The sequence below is a fragment of the Miscanthus floridulus genome, chromosome 5, assembly GCF_019320115.1.
Source record: "Miscanthus floridulus cultivar M001 chromosome 5, ASM1932011v1, whole genome shotgun sequence".
NCBI lineage: Eukaryota > Viridiplantae > Streptophyta > Magnoliopsida > Poales > Poaceae > Miscanthus > Miscanthus floridulus.
In genome coordinates, this window is record NC_089584.1 from 90,269,508 (window position 1) to 90,292,941 (window position 23,434).

A 23,434-nucleotide genomic window follows, 5' to 3' on the forward strand; every position below is an offset into this window, starting at 1 on the left:
GACTTGGCAATGTATTTGAAAATCATGATGTTTTGTACTAAACTATGTTGCTTCCGCACACTCAAACTTGGTTTGTAATATTCTATTTCAACTCTGATGGATGTAATCCGAATGCTACTTGTGAAATGTTGTAACAGATGATGTGTTGTGTTGAATCACTACGATCTTGGTTTGTATGTCGAGAGTTGGTTGAAATCCTTCGTGATTTCTGGACTACCGGGATTATGGGAGCTTAAGTACAGGAATTTGATCGCTTCAGTGATTGTTTTTGTACTTATGTTCTTATGATTTGGTCGGTTCTGTTATAGCTGGCATCAGAGCAAGATTTGACACTAAACACGTCATTTGTGTATTTAAAACAAAAGTATTTGTGAAAATCCTAAATTAAATACTAAGTATTGCCAGTGGTCATATCCCTTATGCCCAAATAAGGACTCTTAGGTGGCTTATTAAAGTACTAATTTGGGGGTTCCTGCTTGTTTCTGTTTCGTCATCCATATGGCGTGCTATTGTATGGATGCCATCCGCTTGGGTGGTAATGTATGGATCAAAATACCTCTACGCTCTGGTAAGTGGGAGCTATGAGAGCATGACCGTCCAACCGTCGGTTTAGGGGAGAGTAGTTGTGGTTGCTCGCATACTTACATGTTTGATCATGTATCTATGAGAGTACTTAATTATGGGTATCTCTGACGGGTAGCTGTGATACTAGAGTATATGCATCAAGGGATGTATGTATGAAGGTATTTAGTTTACTGCTTGTTTTCTATGCTTTTTGGGAAATTATTGGGCTGAAATGAATTTTTCTGTAGGTACACTAACAACGTATCGTTGTAGATCGACTAGCTACCGTGTATGAGAGAACGTATGTATGCCACCGTATATTTCGCTAGCCTTTAAATTTTTTTTTAGGTTTGTGAGGACGTACGGATCGTGCATGCATCATGATTCAAGCATGCATGGCATTTCTTGCATTATTCCTTCCCTTAAAAATTTGATTGTCCCGACAAATTAAATTTCGTATCCCTTAAATGATTCTCCCCTTACGTTGTAACTTTTTGCTACAGATGGCGCGCATGAAACTCACCGCTCGCAAGTCCGCTGGAGGCAGGGCGCCTCATCACCGTTTAGCTCCTTGTGAGCCCCGTCCTGAGCCTACTGAGGTGGAAAGGCTGAGGGCGGAGCTGGCCCAAGTGACTGCTGAAAGGACTGCAGCGCAGCACCGTTTGGAGCAAGTAACATAGGAAAGGGACCAAGAGACCCTTGAGGTTCAAAGGTTGACAGTTGCTCACCGCAACTGTGAACGCATGTTGATTCACGTGATGAACCAACGGAATGAAGCCTGGCACGAAGAGAATGTGTTGAGAGCGCGACAGATGGAGCTAGAGCAGCAAGTGGCAGTTGCTGAAGAGTACAATGACAATCTCCATGAGGAGGTCCACCTGTTACACAATCAACTTCACCCACTCCTGCCACCTGATGATGAGGATGAGATGGGTTCTAGTGTCATCATGGCTGAAGGTGATGATGACATGGAGGTCAATGGACCTGAGGACGCTCCACCTGATGAGGAGGAAGATGAGGAGTTAGAGCCTCCTAGTGATGAAGATGGAGGAGAGATCTTCGACACTGACTCCGAGGACGATGCATAGTTTAGCTTACTACTGAGCTAATGTGCTAGATCTAGTCTTTTGTTGATCCTCATGCATGAACGAGTAGCTTTGTAGCAAGTTAATCATTGGGATGTAATATCGAACCCTATGTTACCCTTGATGTAAGTTGGAACCACTATGGCTTGGATGTAACCTATCGAACGTATTATGCTCCACGTATGTGAGCTTTTGATGAATTTCACCTTTGCGGCCTATGGATCTCGTTGTTGGTTAAGCTCATCGCATTTATATGTCAATTGATGCGCTTGATGAGTTGGGTGATTGTGATGAATGATTGTGCCTCTGTTGATTATTAAATGCATTCCCTCCAATGGACTCAGTTTGGCATAATTATACAGTTCATCTACAAAAATTTCCACATCGTCAGTGCTCATTGGCTATACCTTTTGCAGATGGCTTATAACCTTCGTCGTGGTCGTGGCATGGGAAATGAGGAACAACCACCTCCGCCACCACCCACACCAGCTGAGCTAATGCAGATAGTTGTGGAAAGTCAACGCATGCTAGCTGAGGCTATGCGCCAGATGGCTAACCGTGAGGATTAGCATGTCCGCCAGGGACCCGAGCCGAACCAGTACAGCAGCTTTAAGGACTTCATAGACACAAAGCCTCCTATCTTTTGTGAGGTAGAAGAACCCTTACAAGCGGATGAATGGTTGAGCACGATAGAGCAAAGATTTGGATTGCTCCGTTTGACTGAAGGCATGAAGGCTACGTATGCAGGACACCAGCTCTAAGGCCCTGCAGGCATCTGGTGGACCCATCACAGGACCACCTTCCCTGCTAACGTTGAGATCATTTGGAACCAATTCCAGGTAGCCTTCCAGGGACACTTTATCCCTCCTAGTCTCATGGCCATTAAGCATACTGAGTTTATGAAGCTCACCCAAGGCAATAAGAGTCTCAATGAGTACCTCCAGGCATTCAACAACCTGGCAAGATATGCTCCTAAGTTTGTCGATACTGACACCAAGAGAATAGCTAGCTTCAAGAGGGGACTTTCCCCAAAACTAATGAAGTCAATGGGCAACTGCAAGTGTGTCACCTTCAATGAGTTTATCAGTGACACTCTGACTCAGGAGAACAATGATAAGATATATGCTGCTTCCAAGAACCATAAAAGGAACTTTGAGGCTGGTGCTTCCCAGTCCAAGGCTCCAATGGTATCTAAGGCCCCGTACCGTCCACCCAATGCTAATGTCCGGTACCGCCCACCTCAGAAGAAGAACCAAGCTAAAACCGGTTTCCGCAAGGGGTATATAGTTTCCTTGCTAAAGAATACCTCTGGGCAGGGTAGCTCCAATGTTCCACCAGCAAACAGGCCATGCTGGAACTGTAACCAGCCTGGTCCTTGGGCAAATAGATGTCCCCATCCTCCCAAGAATGCTCAAGGAAACATCCGTCAGGGGTGTGTTCACTATACTACAGTGGAGGAAATTCCTGTTGGTGAAGTGGTCACCGCTGGTAAGTTCCTTGTTAATGATCACCCTACAGTTGTGCTCTTTGATTCTGGTGCTTCGCATTCCTTTGTGAGTTCTACTTTTGCATCTAAGCATCAGATGAATGTGATTACAATTGTCAAGGGGGGTTATTGTATTAGTGCTGCTAGGAATAATATCATGACTAACCAAGTAGTTAAAGATGTAAAGATTGAGGTCGGGGATCGAGAGTTCCTTGTGGATCTTGTAGTTCTACCGGGGGTAGGAATCGATGTAATCCTAGGAATGAAGTGGATGAGCGGGAATGGAGTGTTGATCGATACATCAACCCGTGTGGTTATGTTGAGGGATCCTGTGGATAAGAAAGGTTTTCTAGTGCAGTTACCTCGTGATATTGCTATCCATAGTACAGCCAATGCTACCTTAGCCAAAGCCATTAAGGATCTACCGATTGTCTGTGAGTTTCCAGATGTCTTTCCGGATGACTTGCCTAGATTACCTCCAGACCATGATGTAGAATTCAAGATAGAACTCATTCCGGGTACGGCTCCCATTTCTCGAAGGCCCTATAGAATGCCACCCAATGAGTTGGCCGAGCTGAAGAGTCAGTTGAATGAGCTATTGAAGAAAGGGTTGATTCGGCCTAGTTCTTCTCCTTGGGGTTGTTCGGCTATATTTGTGAAGAAGAAGGACGAGTCTCTACGCATGTGCGTGGATTATTGCCCCCTCAACGCTGTTACTATCAAGAACAAATACCCTCTTCCTCGCATTGATATTCTGTTCGATCAGCTCTCCAAGGCTAAGGTATTCTCCAAGATTGATTTAAGGTCTGGCTACCATCAGATCAAAATTCGTCCTGAAGATATACCTAAGACAGCTTTCTCTACTCGTTATGGCTTGTTTGAATACCTTGTCATGTCATTTGGGTTGACAAATGCTCTGGCACACTTTATGTACCTGATGAATTCTGTATTCATGTCGGAATTGGACAAATTTGTTGTCATGTTCATTGATGATATCCTAGTATATTCTCAGAATGAAGAAGAGCATGCTGAACATCTGAGAATTGTTTTAACTCGGTTACGTGACAACCAGCTTTATGCTAAGTTCAGCAAGTGCGAATTCTGGTTGAATAAGATACCTTTTCTAGGTCATGTATTATCTGGTGATGGAATTTCGGTTGACCCTACTAAGGTGCAAGAAGTCCTTGAGTGGAAGGCACCTACTACGGTCATAGAAGTCCAAAGTTTCCTAGGGTTGGCGGACTATTATCGTCGCTTTATCCCGGATTTCTCAAAGATCGCCAAGCCCATGACTCGGCTACTGCAAAAGGATGAGAAGTTTGTGTGGACTCCGAAGTGTGAAGAGGCTTTCCACACTTTGCGGACCTTACTAACCTCTGCTCCTGTATTGGCACAACCTGACATCGAGAAGCCTTTTGATGTCTACTGTGACGCATGTGGCACTGGTTTGGGGTGTGTTCTTATGCAGGAGGGCCGAGTAATTGCTTATGCTTCGCGCCAGCTCCGAAAGCATGAAGTCAACTATCCTACCCATGACTTAGAGCTAGCCGCAGTTGTTCATGCCCTGAAGATTTGGAGACATTACTTGCTGGGTAATGTGTGCAACATCTATACTGACCATAAAAGCCTCAAGTACATCTTTACTCAACCTGAGTTGAATATGCGTCAACGACGATTGTTAGAATTAATCAAAGACTACAACCTTCAAGTGCACTACCATCCTGGTAAGGCAAATGTGGTTGCGGATGCCTTAAGCAGAAAGGCCCATTGCAATTCCTTAGTTAGTGAAGACTTTCATCTGGCACACCTCCTTCATCCTGTAGTACTCCACAATATCACTGTGGATTGCTCTCTTAGAAGTCGAATTATCGAACTCCAGAAGACGGATGTGGGTGTATTTCACATCAAGCGGAAAATGAAAGAAAAAGAGACCAAGCACTTTAAGGTCGATGACAAGGGAATTCTCTAGTTTAATGATAGGCTTGTGGTACCCAAAGATAAAGAACTTAGAAATCAAATTATGGATGAAGCCCATTCTTCAAAATTGTCTATCCATCCTGGTAGCAGTAAAATATATCAAGATCTCAAGCTGTATTATTGGTGGACCAAGATGAAGAAAGAAATCGCAGCTTACGTGGCAAGGTGTGATAACTGTTGCAGAGTCAAGGCTATTCACATAAGGCCCGGACTATTGCAGCCACTCTCTATTCCTGGCTGAAAGTGGGAAGAAATTAGCATGGATTTTATTGTTGGACTACCCACTACCAAAAAGGGTTGCGATTCCATCTGGGTTATCGTAGATTGTCTAACTAAGTCTGCTCACTTTATTCCGGTCAAGTCTACCTATCATCCTCACAATTATGCTGAGATTTATTTTCAATAAGTGGTACGTCTCCATGGTGTACCCAAATCCATTGTTTCTGATAGAGGACCTCAATTCACGGCTCGCTTTTGGGAGTGCTTACATCAGAATCTTGGCACTCATCTAATCCGTAGTTCTGCCTACCATCCGCAAACATCAGGACAGACTGAGCGTGTTAATCAAATTCTTGAAGACATGCTTAGAGCTTGTCTTATCTCTTGCAAAGGCTCTTGGGAAGACTGGTTACCTCTCGCTGAATTCTCTTATAACAACAGTTATCAAGAGAGTATCAAAATGGCTCCTTTTGATGCTCTTTATGGCCGCAAGTGTAGAACTCCTTTGAACTGGGTGGAACCCGGAGAAAGAAGATTATATGGTATTGATTTTGTAAAAGAAGCCGAAGAGCAAGTCCGAACTATACAGAAGAATATGACTGCCGCACAGGCTAGACAAAAGAGCTATGCTGACAAGAGAAGAAAACCTATTGAGTTTGAAGTAGGTGATCATGTTTATTTGAAGGTATCCCCTATGAAAGGAGTCAAGCGTTTTGGAATTAAAAGGAAACTTGAGCCTCGATATGTTGGACCCTACCGCATTATCGAGAAAAGTGGAAGTGTAGCATATAAGCTCGATCTACCATGGGAGATGGGAGCTATATTCCCGGTATTCCATGTGTCCCAGCTTAAGAAGTGTCTTCGTATTCCTAAGGAAAGAATAGCAACAAGGAAAGTCAACTTAAAATTTGATCTTTCTTATGAAGAAAAGCCCGTGCAAGTCCTGGATACTCAAGAAAGAGTGACTCGTACACGAGTAGTTAAATTATACAAAGTAGTTTGGAGTAATCATAGTGAACGGGATGCAACCTGGGAGCGGGAAGATTATTTAAAGGAAAATCATCCAACTTTCTATACTAAATGGTACGCTTTCCAAATCTCGGGACGAGATTTTTCTAAGGGGGGAGGGCTGTAACACCCTAGGTGTTTAGGCTTCCACTAAATTGCATGTCATTTCATAAACATGTGCATTAGCTATGTCATCATGTCATTATCATTGAAACATACATATGCAACATTTTTAAATTGTATGTGTTTCATGCTTGATTGCTTAGAGTGGAAGTAGTGAAACCTGTGAATGTAACATGAAACTCTCATACATGGAAACATGGCAATATGGTAGTAATGTGGCAATTATAAAATGACAACAAGGTCTTGAAACATGTGAGACATTTCATTGCAACATATGAATGAATTGCTTGTTTTACTTTCTTTATCACATGTGATCATTAGAAGTGGTATAACAATTTTGTAAAATGGTTGATCATGGTCTATTACACCTTAACTACACTTAGGTTACTTGTTTGGACATTGTTCATGTAGATTAAAATGACCAAAATGCCCTCAAGTGAAGGTTTGACTTGAAATGAACCCTAGAGTGCCACTGTTTGACTGATTCAAAAGTCCAACTTGGAAGCTTTGCATGGCTGTACACTCTTTACAAAAGTTGTAGCAAATTTATTAAGGAACAAAAGTCTCCTTATGATCATTTCATGAAAATGTCTAGAACATGCTCAAACATGGCCCACAAGTCTGAAGTACATGCTGATTTCATACTTAGCAAATTTTTCTAAGTCCTAAGTGAAGTACAGTTTCATGAGCTGATGTTTGGAGCACTGTATCTCACTAACCAAGCCAAACTAGCTCAAGCTCCAATTAGCAAACTTGTAGTACTCATGTAGGTCTCCAACTTTGTTAACTACAACTTAACCCAGATCGTCACGGTTTGAGAGATCCATCATGGTTAAGTTCGTCTGTCAGTCGGGTGATCGCATGTCTGATGGCTGTCTCCGTCTGGCCGAGTGGCCGACCGGCCTCAGGCCGTCGCTGCCGCGTGGACACGCCGTGGAGGTCGTACGCCGGCGCTGGCCCCACCAGTCAGGCTAGGGCGCACCTCAAGTACGCCACAACGCCACCAGCTCACCCCACCCCCATTTCCCTTTTCCTCTTCTTCACCGTGCAGCCAAGGCGAGCTGAGGGCGACGTCGTTGCCACCGCGGCCACGCTGAGCTCGCACCTCGTCATCGTCGCGTCTCCACTCGATTCGAACCACCCAAAGCTCCACCGTAGCCTCTGTTTGCTCGTCCACCTCGCCGTTGTGCCAGTAGGTCGGGGTGAGGCCACATTTCTTCTTCTCCGCGACAGAGTGCCATTGCCGCCGTTGGTTCCGATGAGCTCTCGCGTACTCGCCGTCGTGTCTCACCTCGCTCTATCTCGCCCATAGCTCGGCCTTGAGCCCCTCTATCTCATCATCATCTCCGCGTAGCAGCTCGGCTTTTGGTATGGCCGCTTGTTCGTTCTGCCGCCGTCCGAGGCTCGCCGGAGTGGAACCTCTCCGTGGCTGGCATGCTTAGGATCTCCTAGCATCTAGGTTTAAGGGTTCTATCAGTGCGGGAGGTCTTGGCGAACGCGGAGGTACCCTTCCCGTCGCCGGATCCCACGTCGCCGGCGAGCTAGCGTCGCTTCCGCACCGTCCCACGTCGCTCCTCCCCTGTTTCGCTCACTGACGAGCGGGTCCGCCTTATCAGCCGCTGAGGCTCAGGCGGGAGTCCAGCTCGGGCCGCGCTGTCAGCTTGGGCCGCGCCTGTGCGCTCGTGGGCCGCCGTTCCTTGGGCCAGCCCACCGGTAGCTGTTAGGTTTCCTTAATTATTTTGTTTATTTTGTTTTCACAGATTTGTGTGCATGATTCAAAAATCTGTATTTCTTAGTATATATATCCAAATGCTATGGTTCTAATTTTGTTGAGCTCCTAGTATTGTCTAGTATTTAACAAAAATAGTATATGAGCACATGTTTTAGAAAAATTGGATGAATTAAATAGGAGTTTGAAATGTGTTTTTAGAAGCATGCAAACTTGTTTGAATTTTATCTTGAGTTTCTGTGGTTCAAAAATTATGAAATTTTGTGGGTCCTCTATTTTGGTTTAGTAGAGTCTCTGGTTAAAATTTCAGAGCTAGTGCATGTGTAGTTTTTAAGTTATAGAATTTCCTTTTATTAATGGGTGGATCTTGTGTGAATTTTCATAATTTTTCTATAGATCCAGTGAAGGTAAAATTTGGTGGATATTATTCTTATGCTAGAATGATGCTAGGAAAAATGTGAAATCTGTTGCTTGACACTTTTCATTAGGATTTCTTAATTATGCCATTTTAAGCCAGTATGCCTTATCATTTTTGTGTAGACTGTTATACTTACTCAATGGCTTTGAAATTTTTATGGTAGTCTATGTGAAGCATGAGATAGCTACTGTAATTTTTTGTAGATTTTTCTGAATAGTTTTACTATATATTGCTTTAATCACCTAATTAACTAAATAAATTAGAAAAGGGTATTAAATAATTTATTTAGAAGTTGGCACTATACTTTCTAGTGTTCCTCTGGGGTGTGCAACAAGTTGGTAAACTTGGTTTGGTCAAATTAGGCTTTTGCATCATCATTAAATAATTAAGTTAGTAACCCTGTCATTTCTGGACAGATTCTAGATTTACCGGAATTCAGTTTGATTCACGTAAGAATCATGCTGTGATGTTTACAAATGAATTGTAGAGAATTTCATAAGCTTTCCAGAATGTCCTCATACAGGTCATTTGGATCTGTAGAACTCCTGTTATGATTGAATTAAGTAACTACTTGTATGCATATGAAACTTTAAATGTTAAATTATGTATACCTTTACTATTCTAAGTTGTGGTAATGTTCCTAGGTGTTAGACCCTTAACCGAAGATGAGCATCTTTATCTTAGGTTATGCAAGTTAGGTAAGTTGATCTTGTTCTTTAAGTTAAGTTAGATACAGGCTTAAAGTGATTTGAATAGGGCTAGTCGTACTCGGTAAACGAGTGTCCAGTGATACTTTCGTAAACACTCACTGTGATTCATTCATCATGAGCATCATATAATTCCTTATGCATCCATGATATTTATCTTTTGCATCGGCATGCAATAGGTGTACCGGAAGGAGTAACCCTGCTGGAATTCGAGGAACCGAGCGAGCAGCAGCAGTCGACGCCGGAGGTTCAGGAGGAGCAGCCTTCAAGAGAAGTGCCAGACGAGGTCGCCGTTGAGTGCCTGGACCACCATCCTTGCAACTTTGTGAAAGGCAAGCCCCGGAGCATATTAAGTCTCCTAATTTCTGAAATTCAGTTACAGTATTATTATTACATATATTGTTGTATTAAGTTTAGGTGTTGGATGCAAACACTTGCTGCATTGATTTTCCGATCCTTGTCCAGATATTGTTACCCTGAATCCTATGTAGCTCAGGCTCGAGTAGTGCTTAGCCCTGCTTAAACGTGGTAGAAGTCGGGTGATTTTCTGTCACCTGCGAGATATAGGAATATACATGTGGCACGGTTGGCTATATTTGCTATCGTGGAAAAGAACCAGTCTTAATTTGAAATGAAGACCGGACGGAGGCTTGCCGGTTTGCAGTGACTCCGTCTGCGTCGCTTAAGGACTGATTCTTGGAGCCTTTCCTGTTCATGTTGAACGCATGCCTCTCTCTTAGTTGGCCGGGTCTAGAGACCGACCGCGAAGCCGAGTAGCTCAACTCAGGTCGGGAGTCGATAAGTATAAAGTACGCCTCGGAAGGGAGCCGTAGGCGTGAGTCTAAGGGCAGGTGATTTAAAAGTCCTTATCGTCCTGGCAGAAGGGTTATCCCTAAGAGCGCTGGCGCTGATCGAACCCGCGAATTTGGTTCCTGAGTTGTACCAAAGGTAACCCATGGCTACTCTTGCTAAGTATGTCAGGGTGAGAGTTAAGAATACCCCCTCAGCTGAGTTGTAATTCGATTCGAGTCACCATCTCTCCCGGTTAGTGAGAACTTGACGGGCTTATCTCCAATGTAGATATACTTAATAACTTAATGGTTCGGAAATGATGATATAATGATGACAGCCTTATCATACCTGATATGGTTAATATTGTTTGCTCCTAATAAGTGAGTGCTCTAGTATAGGTGCTAATCTAGTGGACAGGTAAATAATGATAAGCTTGATGCTAAGTTTAAATTGGTTACTATAATCATAAGCTCTTTTATGCAACTGTGTCAAGCTAGCTCACCTGAAAAGTCTTGCATAATTCTTGGTGTCTTTAATTTCTGGTTTTTGGCGGGTAAGTCTAGCTGAGTACCTTCTCGTACTCAGGGTTTATCTCCCACCTGTTGCAGATGACCAGTTCTACTTTGGTTGCTGCAAGTACTGCCTTCTCCCAGCTGGGGATGAAGACTAGACCGTTGGACGCGGGCTCTACTAGTTCTCGTACCTGATAATGCTTTTGTAGGATATGACTCAGACTTGGCAATGTATTTGAAAATCATGATGTTTTGTACTAAACTATGTTGCTTCCACACACTCAAACTTGGTTTGTAATATTCTATTTCAACTCTGATAGATGTAATCCGAATGCTACTTGTGAAATGTTGTAACAGATGATGTGTTGTGTTGAATCACTACGATCTTGGTTTGTATGTCGAGAGTTGGTTGAAATCCTTCGTGATTTCTGGACTACCGGGATTATGGGAGCTTAAGTACAGGAATTTGATCGCTTCAGTGATTGTTTTTGTACTTACGTTCTTATGATTTGGTCGGTTCTGTTACATGGGCCGGACCAAAAAAACGGGCCTCGGGCTGCATGGCCAACTATAACCATGCCTATCTACTTATAAGCCGTATTTTTTCAGCCAACGAACAGTATTTTTCTATCACAATAAATCAGCCAAATATACTTTCAATCATGATTTATCGAACATTTCTGGATGACTTCACGCGCCAGGCGACAGCTGTTTCGGCTATTCACGCCACGTAGCATTGTCTCTCTTTGTGCCGTTCTGCTAAACAATGTTTGGCAGGGGGCAATGAGTCGGGCAAACGGCCACGGAAGGAGAAGAGCCCCATCATACCCTGCTTTCTCCTCTCACGACGCCACGCACGCTGCGCTCCTTTAGTGTGGCGTCACTCTTCCGGGCGGAAGGTTGCGCCCAATTCACGCAGTTCTTGCCGTGTATGTAGATCTGGTCCTGGCTGCAGGCCTGCAGCCCATTTCAAACTACAGCTCGGTGACTTGTGATTGTGCTCCATATGGTGGCACAGACCGTGCTAACCTCGGGGGTAACGTCCGCCTCGTGCCGAACTGTCACAGTCTGTTCGTTTCGTCCTAAACGATCGTTACTGTTGGCTGGTTTTGCGTGAAAGAAAAATACCATCCCAATTTATAATCCACGATTATATACGAGCAAACGAACAAGTTGTGAGATCGCCGGCCGGCCGGATGGGGCCAAGGCCAATCAGGCGACGCGCCTTCCGTGATGCTCTCGGGCATTTGGTTCCGCATTCTAAACGTTAGTCGTGATACCATCAGATATTTGATACATGTATAGAGTATTAAATATAGACGGATAAATGTATGGATTGGGACTGTTTTGCGAGACGAATTTTTAAGCCTAATTAGTGCTTGAATTGATAACGTGTTGCTACAGTAAATATATGCTAATGACGGATAAATTAGGCTTAATAAATTCGCCTCGCGAATTGTCGACGGATTTTATAATTTATTTTTTATTACTATCCGAATACCTTATGCAACACGCCTATGCAACACTTTCTAAACTTTAGTCCCTCGATACAGACCCCTGATCTGATGTCAGGGCGCCCAGCCAGGCACCGGTTCCTTGCCTTGCCAGTTGCCGATCTCACATTCTGCTAATGGTTGGTAGAGCCCTGCCCAAGCCGACCGGAGGCACCTTCGGTCTTCGCCACCACCAGTCCACCACCGTCAATTTCCTCAAACACCAACCGGACAAACATCCCACCTCTGAAACCGAGCATGGCGAGCACTCCCGTAACACAAAACTAACCGATGTTCTTATCGATGGGCGCGCGCATCCACCGCTGTTTGTTTGTCGCATTTGTTTATCTTGACCCTGTGGTTCCCGTAGCCCGTTCGTCGATTCCTCTTGCAGCAGTAAATAATATCGTAGTACATGGCTACAACAAAACGCTTATAATACTGTAGGATAATCTGTTTCAGATCTGCGGTGGGCACGCACGACCCGGCCGGTCACTCGTCAAAGACAGCTCGATTTACAGCTCGGCAAGGAGCAGCAGCAGGGCAATGACCCCAACAGAGGTCATGCGGGGTGCATTTTCTTAACGATGATGGGGGCTTACGTACGCGATTAATATTGACAGGGACAGACTTGGCAGTATTATTGAAACCGGCCGCGCACCTACTCTCTGCCTTCACGCGGCCACCGGCTTGCTGATATCAGTCACCAACAGCTAGCGAGCGAGCGAGCGCGGTGAGCCCGGCCACCAGCGGCGGAGCGGAGGCCGTCGCCGTCTTGCTAGCCGGCGCGCCGATGCTCACTCGTCTTGGCCATGAATTGCTGCTAACCGGATGAGAGATTGCTTGGTAGCCAGCAGATAGGTGGGGAATTGAATCGGAGGGGTCTGGTGCATATAATACAGCTCGAGGCGGCGTAGGAGGATGAAGAAGCTCCACTGGTTGGTGCGGTTCCTGTTCGGGCCGGTGCCGGTCTACTTCTCGGCGCTGGCCATCCTCATCGTGCTCACCAACGCGCAGTACTTCGGGCTGGTGGGCGTCGGCGTGGCGCCGCGCGCCGCGAAGCTGGCCTCCTCCACGCCCGTGGTCAGCGTCATGAAGTACTGCGACATCTTCCGCGGGGAGTGGGTGCCGGACGCGGAGGCGCCCTACTACAACCACAAGACGTGCCACATGATCCAGGAGCACCAGAACTGCCTCAAGTACGGCCGCCCCGACCTGGGGTTCCTCAAGTGGCGGTGGCGGCCGTCGGGGTGCGAGCTGCCGCGCTTCGACCCGCTGCAGTTCCTGCAGTTCGTCCGCGGGAAGTCGCTGGCGTTCGTCGGAGACTCGCTGGCGCGGAACCACATGCAGTCGCTGCTCTGCCTCCTCTCCCAGGTGAGTGATGAACTGATGATGATGACAGTTCACAAGAGCCTGCTGCCTGCTCTGCTGCCGAGTTGCATGAGACTTCGCGCAGCTGAAGCTTCCACTTCCACTTCCACTTCCACAATTCGCAAGAGCAACAGCGGCTGACCACTGTGTACATAACATACATGGCTGCTGCCTGAAGGTGGCGTATCCCAAGGACCTGTCGGCGAACCCGTCGGACCAGAACAAGGTGTACCATTACCGGGCGTACAACTTCACCATCAGCATGTTCTGGTCGCCGTTCCTGGTGCGCGCCCGGGAGCCCGACCACGACGGCCCCGCGCACACGGGCCACTGGAGCCTCTACCTGGACGAGGCCGACGACAAGTGGGTGTCCCAGATCTCCCGCTTCGACTACGTGCTGGTGTCGGCGGCCAACTGGTTCTCCCGCCCGTCCCTCTTCTACGAGAAGCGGCGCCTCATCGGGTGCAGCTTCTGCAGCCGGCAGTACGGCGTCCCCGACCTGACGCTCTACTACTCGCAACGCCGCGCGTGGCGCGTGGCGCTGCGCGCCATCAACGAGCTGGAGCACCTCCGCGGGCGGGTCATCGTGCGCATGCTGTCCCCGATGTCGCACTTCGAGAACGGCACGTGGGACCACGGCGGCGACTGCAGGCGCACGCAGCCGCTGCGGGCGAACCAGACCACCATGGAGGGCCGCGACCTGCACTTCTACACCGCGCAGATGGAGGAGTTCCGCGCGGCGGAGAAGGCCGCCAGCGAGAAGGGGCGGCGGCTGATGCTCATGGACGCCACGGCGGCGATGCTGATGCGGCCCGACGGGCACCCCAGCCGGTACGGGCACTGGCCCAACGAGAAGGTGCAGCTCTACAACGACTGCATCCACTGGTGCCTCCCGGGACCCATCGACATCTGGAACGACATGCTCTTCCAGATGCTCCTTGCCTAGTAGGAGCACTAGCAAGGATAATCTCATCTCAACAAATCCGTCGCCGGTAACCGTGCACAGATTCGTTTTGTTTCGTTCTTCTTTTTTTAAGAAAGAAAAGGGTACAATTTTGAGAAGCAAGGATTCGTTCCTCCCGGAGGCCGAGATCATCCGTCCCCACCGATCCGCGTGAACTTTTTTCCTGGTCGGTCGGCGCCGTGAAAAGGAGCAAGCAAACAATCAAAAAAGGACCGCAGCGAGCGGTGGTGCCTTTGATTCTGTACATGGCTGGCGGCGCACGCAAGCTGTCGAAAAGGTCACGGCCATCTCCCGATCTTCGAATCGACACATCCCGTATCATGTTCCTGTCACTGCCATCGTTGCAGTTCCCAATCTGGGGCGCGTACGAGAGTCAGGGGTAAAAGCGCCGCCGCCTAAGACTCTCTCCAACGACGAAGACCTAAACGTGAGACCTATTCGGTAGATTGGGTCACGCACAGTAGAATGGATAGGCAGACAAAACTCCCGTTTTCCAACCGAGGACGCAACCAAGGACGCAAACCTCCACCCGGCGAGCTCGGCCCCGGCGCGCTCCGCCCCGGCGCGGGCGAGCTTGGCCCCGGCGCGCTCCGTCCCGGCGCGGGCGAGCTCCGCCCTGGCGAGCTCGGCCCCGCCGCGGGCGAGCTCCGCCCCGGCGACGGTCGTCCCCGAGCTCCGCCCCGGCTCCGGTCGTCCCCGAGCTCGTGGTGGTGGGACCCGCCGGAGGAGACGCAAGCGCGGGCGAGCTCGGCCCCGGCGCGCTCCGCCCCGGCGCGGGCGAGCTCCGCCCCGGCGAGCTCGGCCCCGGCGCGCTCCGCCCCGGCGAGCTCGGCCCCGGCGCGGGCGAGCTTGGCCCCGGCGCGGGCGAGCTCCGCCCCGGCGCGCTCCGTCCCGGCGCGGGCGAGCTCGGCCCTGGCGACGGTCGTCCCCGAGCTCCGCCCCTGCTCCAGTCGTCCCCGAGCTCGTGGTGGTGGGACCCGCCGGAGGAGACGCAAAGGAACGAGAGAGGACGCAAATTTGCGTCCTGTGTTTCGTCGGAGGCAAAATGGCTGCCGTGTTTGGGTAGTCCGTTGGAGGATGATTTTTCTACGTAAAAGCACTGTGCGCTACCTAAAATGTGGATGGGTCGTGGTTTGGGTAGTCTGTTGGAGACAGTCTAACTTCACTGGGCCGCTGGGTGTGGACGTGTGGTGGTGCTGCACGGCGTCCGCCGTCCGCATCGCATCGCGTCCGTCCGGCCTCCGGCGGACCGCCGATGGACGGTGGATCGCACGGATGGCGCCGGGCCCGGGGCAAGAAGAAGTGGTGTGCGCACCGCAAGACCGGAAAGAGGAGCCGGCACGCGCTTGTCGTTGTCGGGGAGCGGGGGCTGGCCGCCGAGCGGCGACCATGGAGGTCCGCTGGTGATGGATGACGAGAGTGCATGCCTGAATGGGAGCCGCGTGACTCTGAGCGACCGACAGCGCGGGGGAGAGTGTGCAGGGGTTGGTGTGCCGGTGTGCGTGTACCAAGTGATGGGGGACGACGTCGTCCACTGCCCACACAGGCCAGGCCAGCGCTGCTGGGCTGCTGCCTGCTGGCCTCTGGTGGTGTACTGCGGCGTTCTAGAACCAGGCCTGGCGCTGGCGGGCGGTTATTATGGCTGTGTTTAGTTCCGGAAAGTGAGAATTTGGGGTTACTGTAGCACTTTCGTTTTTATTTGGTAATTAGTGTTCAAACATGGACTAATTAGGCTTAAAACGTTTATCTCGTAATTTCCCACCAAACTGTGCAATTAGTTTTTTTTTCATCTACATTTAATGCTCCATGCACGGGCCGCAAACATTCGATGTGATAGGTACTGTAGCATTTTTTGGGATTTTAGGATCCAACTAAACACGCGCTATGACAATCGCTCGGGAGCCCCGAATTTTTTACTTTTTAGCCCTTTTTCGAAAGTTTCTCACAAATAGACCCCTGGCAGAAAGAATTCAGAAAATGGACCTTAGCTCGGCGCCAGCGTCCCTGGCGCCGAGCCCCTGGGCTGGGGCAAACTTACATGGAAGGAAGCTCGGCGCCAGTCACTCTGGCGCCAAGCTCGGCGCCGTAGATGCTGGCGCTGAGCTCGGCGCCGTTGAATTCAGAAAATTTTATATATCCATTTTGGCATGCTCAGCGCCAGCGTCAACGGCGCCGAGCTCGGCGCCAGCATATACGGCGCCGAGCTTCCTTCCATGTAAGTTTGCCCTAGCCTATGGGCTCAGCGCCAGCATCGGTGGCGCCGAGCTAGGGTCCATTTTTTGAATTCTTTCCGTCAGGGTCTATTTGTGAGAAACTTTCGAAAAAAGGACTAAAAAGTAAAAAATTCGGTGTGCCCCGCGCACACATCCCGAGGACCGCTGTGCCTGGATCGGGTCTCTCTCACGGGCCACGCCTCGGGGCGCATGTCCAGCTCCAATCTCTGTGGCTCCTCTCCAAAATCAAACTGGATCGAGCATCGTACGTACTCCTGCCTCAATTCCTTGCAGGGTAGTACTGTACAAGTTTACAGCATGTTCTCGATTTCAAACATACACACGCCCACAGCGCGTAAAGTTAGGGACAGACTTTTTTTTCCCTGTTTATTTACAAGACGCATGATAGAAATGGGGAGCGTAAAGATTGCAACGCGCAAGGCAAAGATTTTATCCTGAAGATGTACTCCTGCAGCAGTAACATGTGAGAGCATACAGAAGGCGATGGTCCAGTCCACTGTACACAATGATGTTGCCGTCACGTTGCGATCCGTAATACCCATGAGCAACTCTGAACTTGATGCGAACCAGCCGTACGTGCTACTTGGTGGATGCATCATCGATGATAACTTTGCGGGGCAGGTACGGTGCGGACTGCGGGGACCCCCCGAGTGCTCGCCTCCGCTCAATGTGCGGTACTGCGGTTTTGCTGCACACCGACGCTTTCGGCCGGGATTTTACTCAGCGCCGGAGGTCGGCGCCAACTCTAATCACTAAACGCCGCTCTGTTAATGATCTGCCTTGGCACGGCGGGCGACTGACGCAAGGCACGCCAGTCTTGATGAAGCGCGAGTACGAGACGCCATTGCCATCCGCGGTCAGCGTCGATCCATCGTATTGTCAGTGCCCATCGTAGTGTCTGTCAGTGGTGGAGCACCGTTTCCGTTGCAGAAGAACGGAAGTTCGTTACAACTACTAACGTAACGTGACCGCCGATGCCGATCCCAATCCTCGGTTCATTGCAGGATTGCATCGGGACTATTGGTCGGCGCGCGTGCGCTCGAAGGGTTCGTGACGCGCGCGCACTCTAAAACAATAATAGCGCACGCACGTAACCTCAGCTATCGATGTTTCTCTCTTCTCATGTCTAGTTTTTTTTACCACTCTAAAATTAGCTCATTAACGTTTCTCCTGTCTAGATTCTGGGCGATGAGCCAATTTGGATTCTACGAGCTTTTTATTTCTCTTTCGAGATAGTGGGTACGTGGGAGATGAAAAGGGCGGGGAGATGGCTTGGGCCTTGTTCGGCTAGACAAAATCGGCTGGCTGGGCTGATCAGCCCAGCCATTCGGCGGCCGAAGTTCAGCTGAACGGCTGTTAAGCCAACCATGTGAAGGCCGTCACTCCGTTGCGCCCGTCAGTCCCTCACACATTCCGAACAGCCTCGTTCTCCTCCCTCGGACCCTCCCTCACTCCGTCCCCTGCGCCCCCCACGCCTAGGGTTTCCACCACGCGGGTCGCCGTCGGCGTGACCTCCGCTTCTCCGTTCGTGCCCTGGCGCCGTCGAAAGCATCAAGTTTGTCGACCTTGAGCGCCTGTAGGATCTACAGGAAGTTAAAGAAGGCCTAGAGGGGGGGGTGAATAGACCTGTAAAAATTCAACTCAAAACTCTGTTAGAACAGAGGGCAGCACTGCCGGCCTTTCAGGGCGGCACTGCCGATCTACGAATATAAATCTAATACAGTTGAGATTTACCTGACCCCACTATCTGCTTACTCCTGCAATAGAAAGACAAGATCCAGTTCGAAGACTGAATACCACAGAAACTACACACAAGAATGGATCAAGCAACTAAACCCTAACAACAGCTAGCAATGATATAAAACAACAAGTAAACAAGATAAAACACGCAAGACACAAGATTTATCCCGTGGTTCAGCTCACCACAAAGGTTTGTCTAGGTCCATGTTGTTGAGGAAGCCACAAAAGGCTTGGGCTTGCCACAAAGGCTTGTCTTACCCTCGTTCTCAAATCAAGAGAGTAAACTATTGAGGTGAGAGGTGATTTCTTAGCTTTTGAATGAGGTTACAAACCTCCCAAGGCTGCCACACGAGTTAGCAAGCGCAAGGGCGACGCCTAGCCAGCTAGGAGCAAGCTCCAAGAGTAACAAACCCGAGAACCGCCAGCCAAACGTGAACCAAATGCTCTTAGACTTTGGGAATCAGTGGATCTGCTCTCCAATCGAGTTTTGCTGCCTTTTCTCTCAAGTTTTGATGGTTGGAATCAAGGATTTGCTTGAGGGATGGTGGAGCAACAATGGAGGAGAGAAGTGAGCTTTGATTCTGTCTTGTTTCGAGCAGAATAACTGAGTGAAGAAGATGACTGTTGTGGGCCGGGCCTGAAGGGTATAAATACCCCTCGAGCCCAACGGTCAGTTAAGGGCGGCACTATCGCTCTTAATAGGGCGGCACTGTCGCCCTAGCCAAAACAGGTAAAATGATATGAAATTTGGCTGGCTGTTTTGACTAGGCGGGAGGATGTAAATCTGTGAATTTGAGCATCTGGTTCAACAGTTAACCAACTATCCTAAAATTCCTCTTAATAGTACGGCTTTCCCTAAACTCAATTTCAAAATATAAAAGAATTTAAACTTCCTTTGAGCTAGGTCTGGCCACCTTTTGTAATTAGGACACCTGCAACCTGTACATCATCCTTATTTTTCGATTCTCTCATCTCGATAAATCTCATTAGTCCTCTAATTTGGTGGTCATCAATGCCAAAACCCACAATAGAGCTTGATTGCACTTACAATCTCCCCCCTTTTGGTAATTGATGACAACCCAATTAGAGTTTACAAATAATATGAAATCTAAACTGAGATTTTCAAACCATAGGTGTAGGAGTCTCCCCCTAAATATGTGAATAGAGATTTGAATTCTCAATTTACCATAAAAGGCCACAATTCACATTTTAGGTGTGATGGGAACCTCTCCCTACATCCATGCCTGTTGTGGGGTGCTGAACAAAGTGTCACAGAAATAAAAGTGATGCATATGACAGGTCATATCAGTTCAAGCACACAAGACTCTGGCTGATATAGCATAGGGCGGCACTGCCGGCCACAGAGGGTGGCACTGCCGTCCTGCCTATATCGGTCAGGTAGCAATCAGATTCCTACAGCAGATCATATGAATATAAAACAATCTAAACTCAGAATATAACAAGCTAAAACAGTAACCATGAATATATATCCATATCCGAAGCAAATAAAGTCACAAAGTAGCATATTCCATAAAATAGAGTTTTGAGCGACTCTCAAACTCACAACCTAACAACTACTCTCATCGGATCTGAACATAAGGCGTAGTAGCAGATAACACATGGCATCGAAAATCTGTTGACCCCTCTAATTTTCTCCCCCTTTGGCATTAAGTACCAAAAAGAGAAGAAAAAAAAGAAAAGTCACTCGTCACTGTCGGAGTCAACGCGGGCACGTCCGGCGACGTGAGTGTGTGAAGTGAAGCGTGTTGATCGTAGTGGAGGTGCTGCCCCAGCTGAAGAAGAAGGCCATGGCTGATCCATCGAAGGACGCAGTCTCCTGGAATATGTGCGAAACAAAGTTGCCTAAACCTGTGGATCGGCCTCTGTAGGGTGAATCTCTGCACCAAGGTCCTGCTGCCTTGAGGGCTCCTCAAAATACTACCCCTATGGATACCCGTAGTACTGACTGAATGGCTCATATGAGTGCCCATACTGCTGATCATGTGGCTATTCATCATGATGCTCATGTGGCTGATTCTGCTCCTCATCAGAAGAAGAAAGGCGAGGCAAATTAGGAAACTGAGGTGGTGACTGCACTGGTGGAAGTGATGGCAGCCCTGCCATCTCCCTAGCATGCCTCATAGCTATCCTGTTCTCCATTCTATCCTCATAAACAGTCTATGAAGCATATGCACAATGAGCAAAGATTGCCTTCATCCATGCACTCATCTTCCCCCACTTTGACTTCTTCTTTTGTTCTCTAGCCCTGGACGGCTTAGGAATATCTCTATGTACAGCTCCAGAAGAGTAAAGGCCTGCTGCCCCACTATCTCCAAGTCCTCCAGATCCAGTGTGTTGAGTAGCTGAGCCAAGTCCCCCTAAGCCACCATGGGTCTTTTTGATCTTGTAAACAGTGTGCTCACAATCCTTAGGGAACCACATGCCAGTCACTCTCTCAATTATAAACATGAGGTAAGGAGCATAGGGCAAAGATCTCCTCCCATCATCCAAGGCATATGCTAGCTCAACCCAAATAAATCTTGGAATATTAAACTTTTCACAGCTGGGAAACCTAGACAACACATTAGTGATATAGCCATTTAAATCTGTTGCATTATCTTTGGGGTTAAGAGTGATCCTAAAAAGATTATTCATGATGTAATAGAAGCTCTTGAGCTTGATCCTTGACCAATCAGGAACTGCAAGATTTTGATCCTCCCACATGAAGCTTACTTCCATTGGCTCAAGGCGACGCTCATTATGAATCCTCTCATATCCCCTATGGATGTGTCCAAAACCAAGAATACAACAGAAGGCGACAAAATCAATGCGATAATGTCGCCCATTAGTCATCCAATGAAGCTCATCCACTTCCCTGTTCCAATAGTAAGTGGCATGAAACTGTATAAGAATCTCCCTGTTCCAATCATACCTAAAACTCATGATGTCTGTCATCTCAAAGCGGTCACAAGTCTTGATGGCTGTAGCAAACTGATGATCATCTCTGCTCTCCAAGTCACCAAAATCAATATACTGCATCTTGCTAATCTTGCCCTTTGACTTGGATAGGATGGCTATGGCATAAAAATCAGATTGGAAAGCATTCCAAAATCTATAATTAATGCCATTGGATCTGTCAGAGGAGTAAGGATCAATCTCTCTAGCTTCACCAGTCTTCTTCCAACTCATAGAATAATCAATGATCTTATGATTGTCACTGTTTTGGGGAGGATTGAGGTTGAACACATAAGTGTTATCTCTCATGTAGCTGCTATCAAACTCTGAAATGTGCTGAGGAGAATCAGGCCACACACGAATGGTCATTCCAATCCTCTAAATTCTTTCTTCTTCAGCAAGGTCTTCATCAAGATTTCTGTCACTGGGAATATAGGTTGCCTGTCCCCTGCCTCTCTTGACCTTTTGCTTAGTTGTCATCACCTTTCTTTTTCCTTGGTCCATCTATGCAATTAAATGAGACTTGATAAGAAACTGTAAAAGATGATGAGTTAGAGACAGCTATAAGCAGGTTTTAACAAGAAAAAGAATTTTGAAAATGACATAGGAAGCTTTGCTGGATTTGGAATCAGCATGGTAGGGCGACACTGCCGCCCTCAGTTGCTTCACTAGTTCATTTTCACCTTTCTCATTCTGGCTAAATCCTACTTCCAACAGTGTCTAGCCATCATCACAATTTCATAATCACAGTCTAAACAAAAAATATATGAAACCCTAACCATAGATTTGAAAGATTGAATATGAAAAACTTTAGAAACAATTTTGATAAATGAATCCAATCCATTCTGAACTTCATTGATTTTATGAGATTGAGTATAGCAGTTAGAATCTGCTAGAGGTGCCATTAATGGTCCCATGGGTGGCATTGCCGCTCTCCCCAAAATCATCCAACCGGTGAAATTCAAAATCAATCCGATTCCACCATCAAAAACCTTTCTAAACCCTTCATACTCCCCCTAGAAACAGGAATCCATGACTAAAAGCTTCACATTGCATAGATCGAATGGGGTTAGGGTTTCACCTTGCTTCCAAAACATTAGAGTGGAGGGAGAAGAGGAGAAGGGGCTCGACTAGGAGCTTCCTACAAGGACGAACGATGAAGAGACTCGGTCGGCCATAGAGGCGGCACTGCCGGGGTGGCAGGCCGCAAGGAACGGCGGCATCATGTGCTTGAGAGAGAAGAAGAGAGGAGCACGGGCATCGGCGTCGGCTGGGAGAGAAGGGAAGAGTTGAGTCGGGGGCCAGAGAAAGAAATAGATAGAAGAAAATGGGCCCCGCAACCCAGCCAAAATTGGTAGAAAACGGCCCAGTTTTTAGAGAGCGACACTGCCGGCCATTAAGAGCGGCACTGCCGCCCTGCCAATTTTGCAAGGATTACGCTAAAACCCTATGACCTTCTTCACCTCAGATATGGATATATATTCTCTAAATATCATGACCAGTAAGCAATCAACAATACAGACAATGGTCATGACACATAGTTGGCCTTTTGAAATGGTTTTGAAACACAATATAGTATCCTTTTACATCATTTTCCTATGTCGCTAGGTTGTCAAACAGAGGTGTGCCATATTTCAAACCACATTACGAGAATCAAGTATATTTAGCTCACTACGCAAAGCACAAAACCTTGACTCATCGAGAGGCTCAGTGAAAATATTGACTAGTTGTTTTTTGGTGCTCACATGACGAATTTTGATATCTCCTTTGATTTCGTGGTCTCTCAAGAAGTGATGTCGGATGTCTATATGTTTGGTTCTTGAGTGGCTTATGGGATTGTTTGCAAGCTTTATGGCACTTTTATTGTCACACAAGAGTGGGATTTTGGTGAATTGACATCCGAAATCACAAAGGGTTTGCCTCATCCAAAGTAGTTGTGCACAACATGCACCGGCTGCAACATACTCGGCCTCGGTGGTGGAAAGGGCTACACAATTTTACTTCTTTGAACTCCAAGACACTAGGGACCGTCCAAGGAATTGACATGTCTCCGAAGT

The 23,434-nt window shown here is 47.7% G+C and overlaps 1 protein-coding gene across 1 annotated transcript; it reads left to right on the top strand.

Annotated features, from left to right (window-relative positions):
- Positions 1–12,776: 12,776 nt before the first annotated feature.
- LOC136452579 (protein trichome birefringence-like 19) lies at positions 12,777–14,494 on the top strand. The gene is made up of 2 exons (XM_066453187.1): positions 12,777–13,487; positions 13,663–14,494. Exons 1-2 carry the CDS (start codon positions 13,035–13,037, stop codon positions 14,428–14,430), a joined length of 1,221 nt encoding a protein of 406 aa, XP_066309284.1. The 5' UTR covers positions 12,777–13,034; the 3' UTR covers positions 14,431–14,494.
- The last annotated feature ends 8,940 nt before the right edge of the window (positions 14,495–23,434 follow it).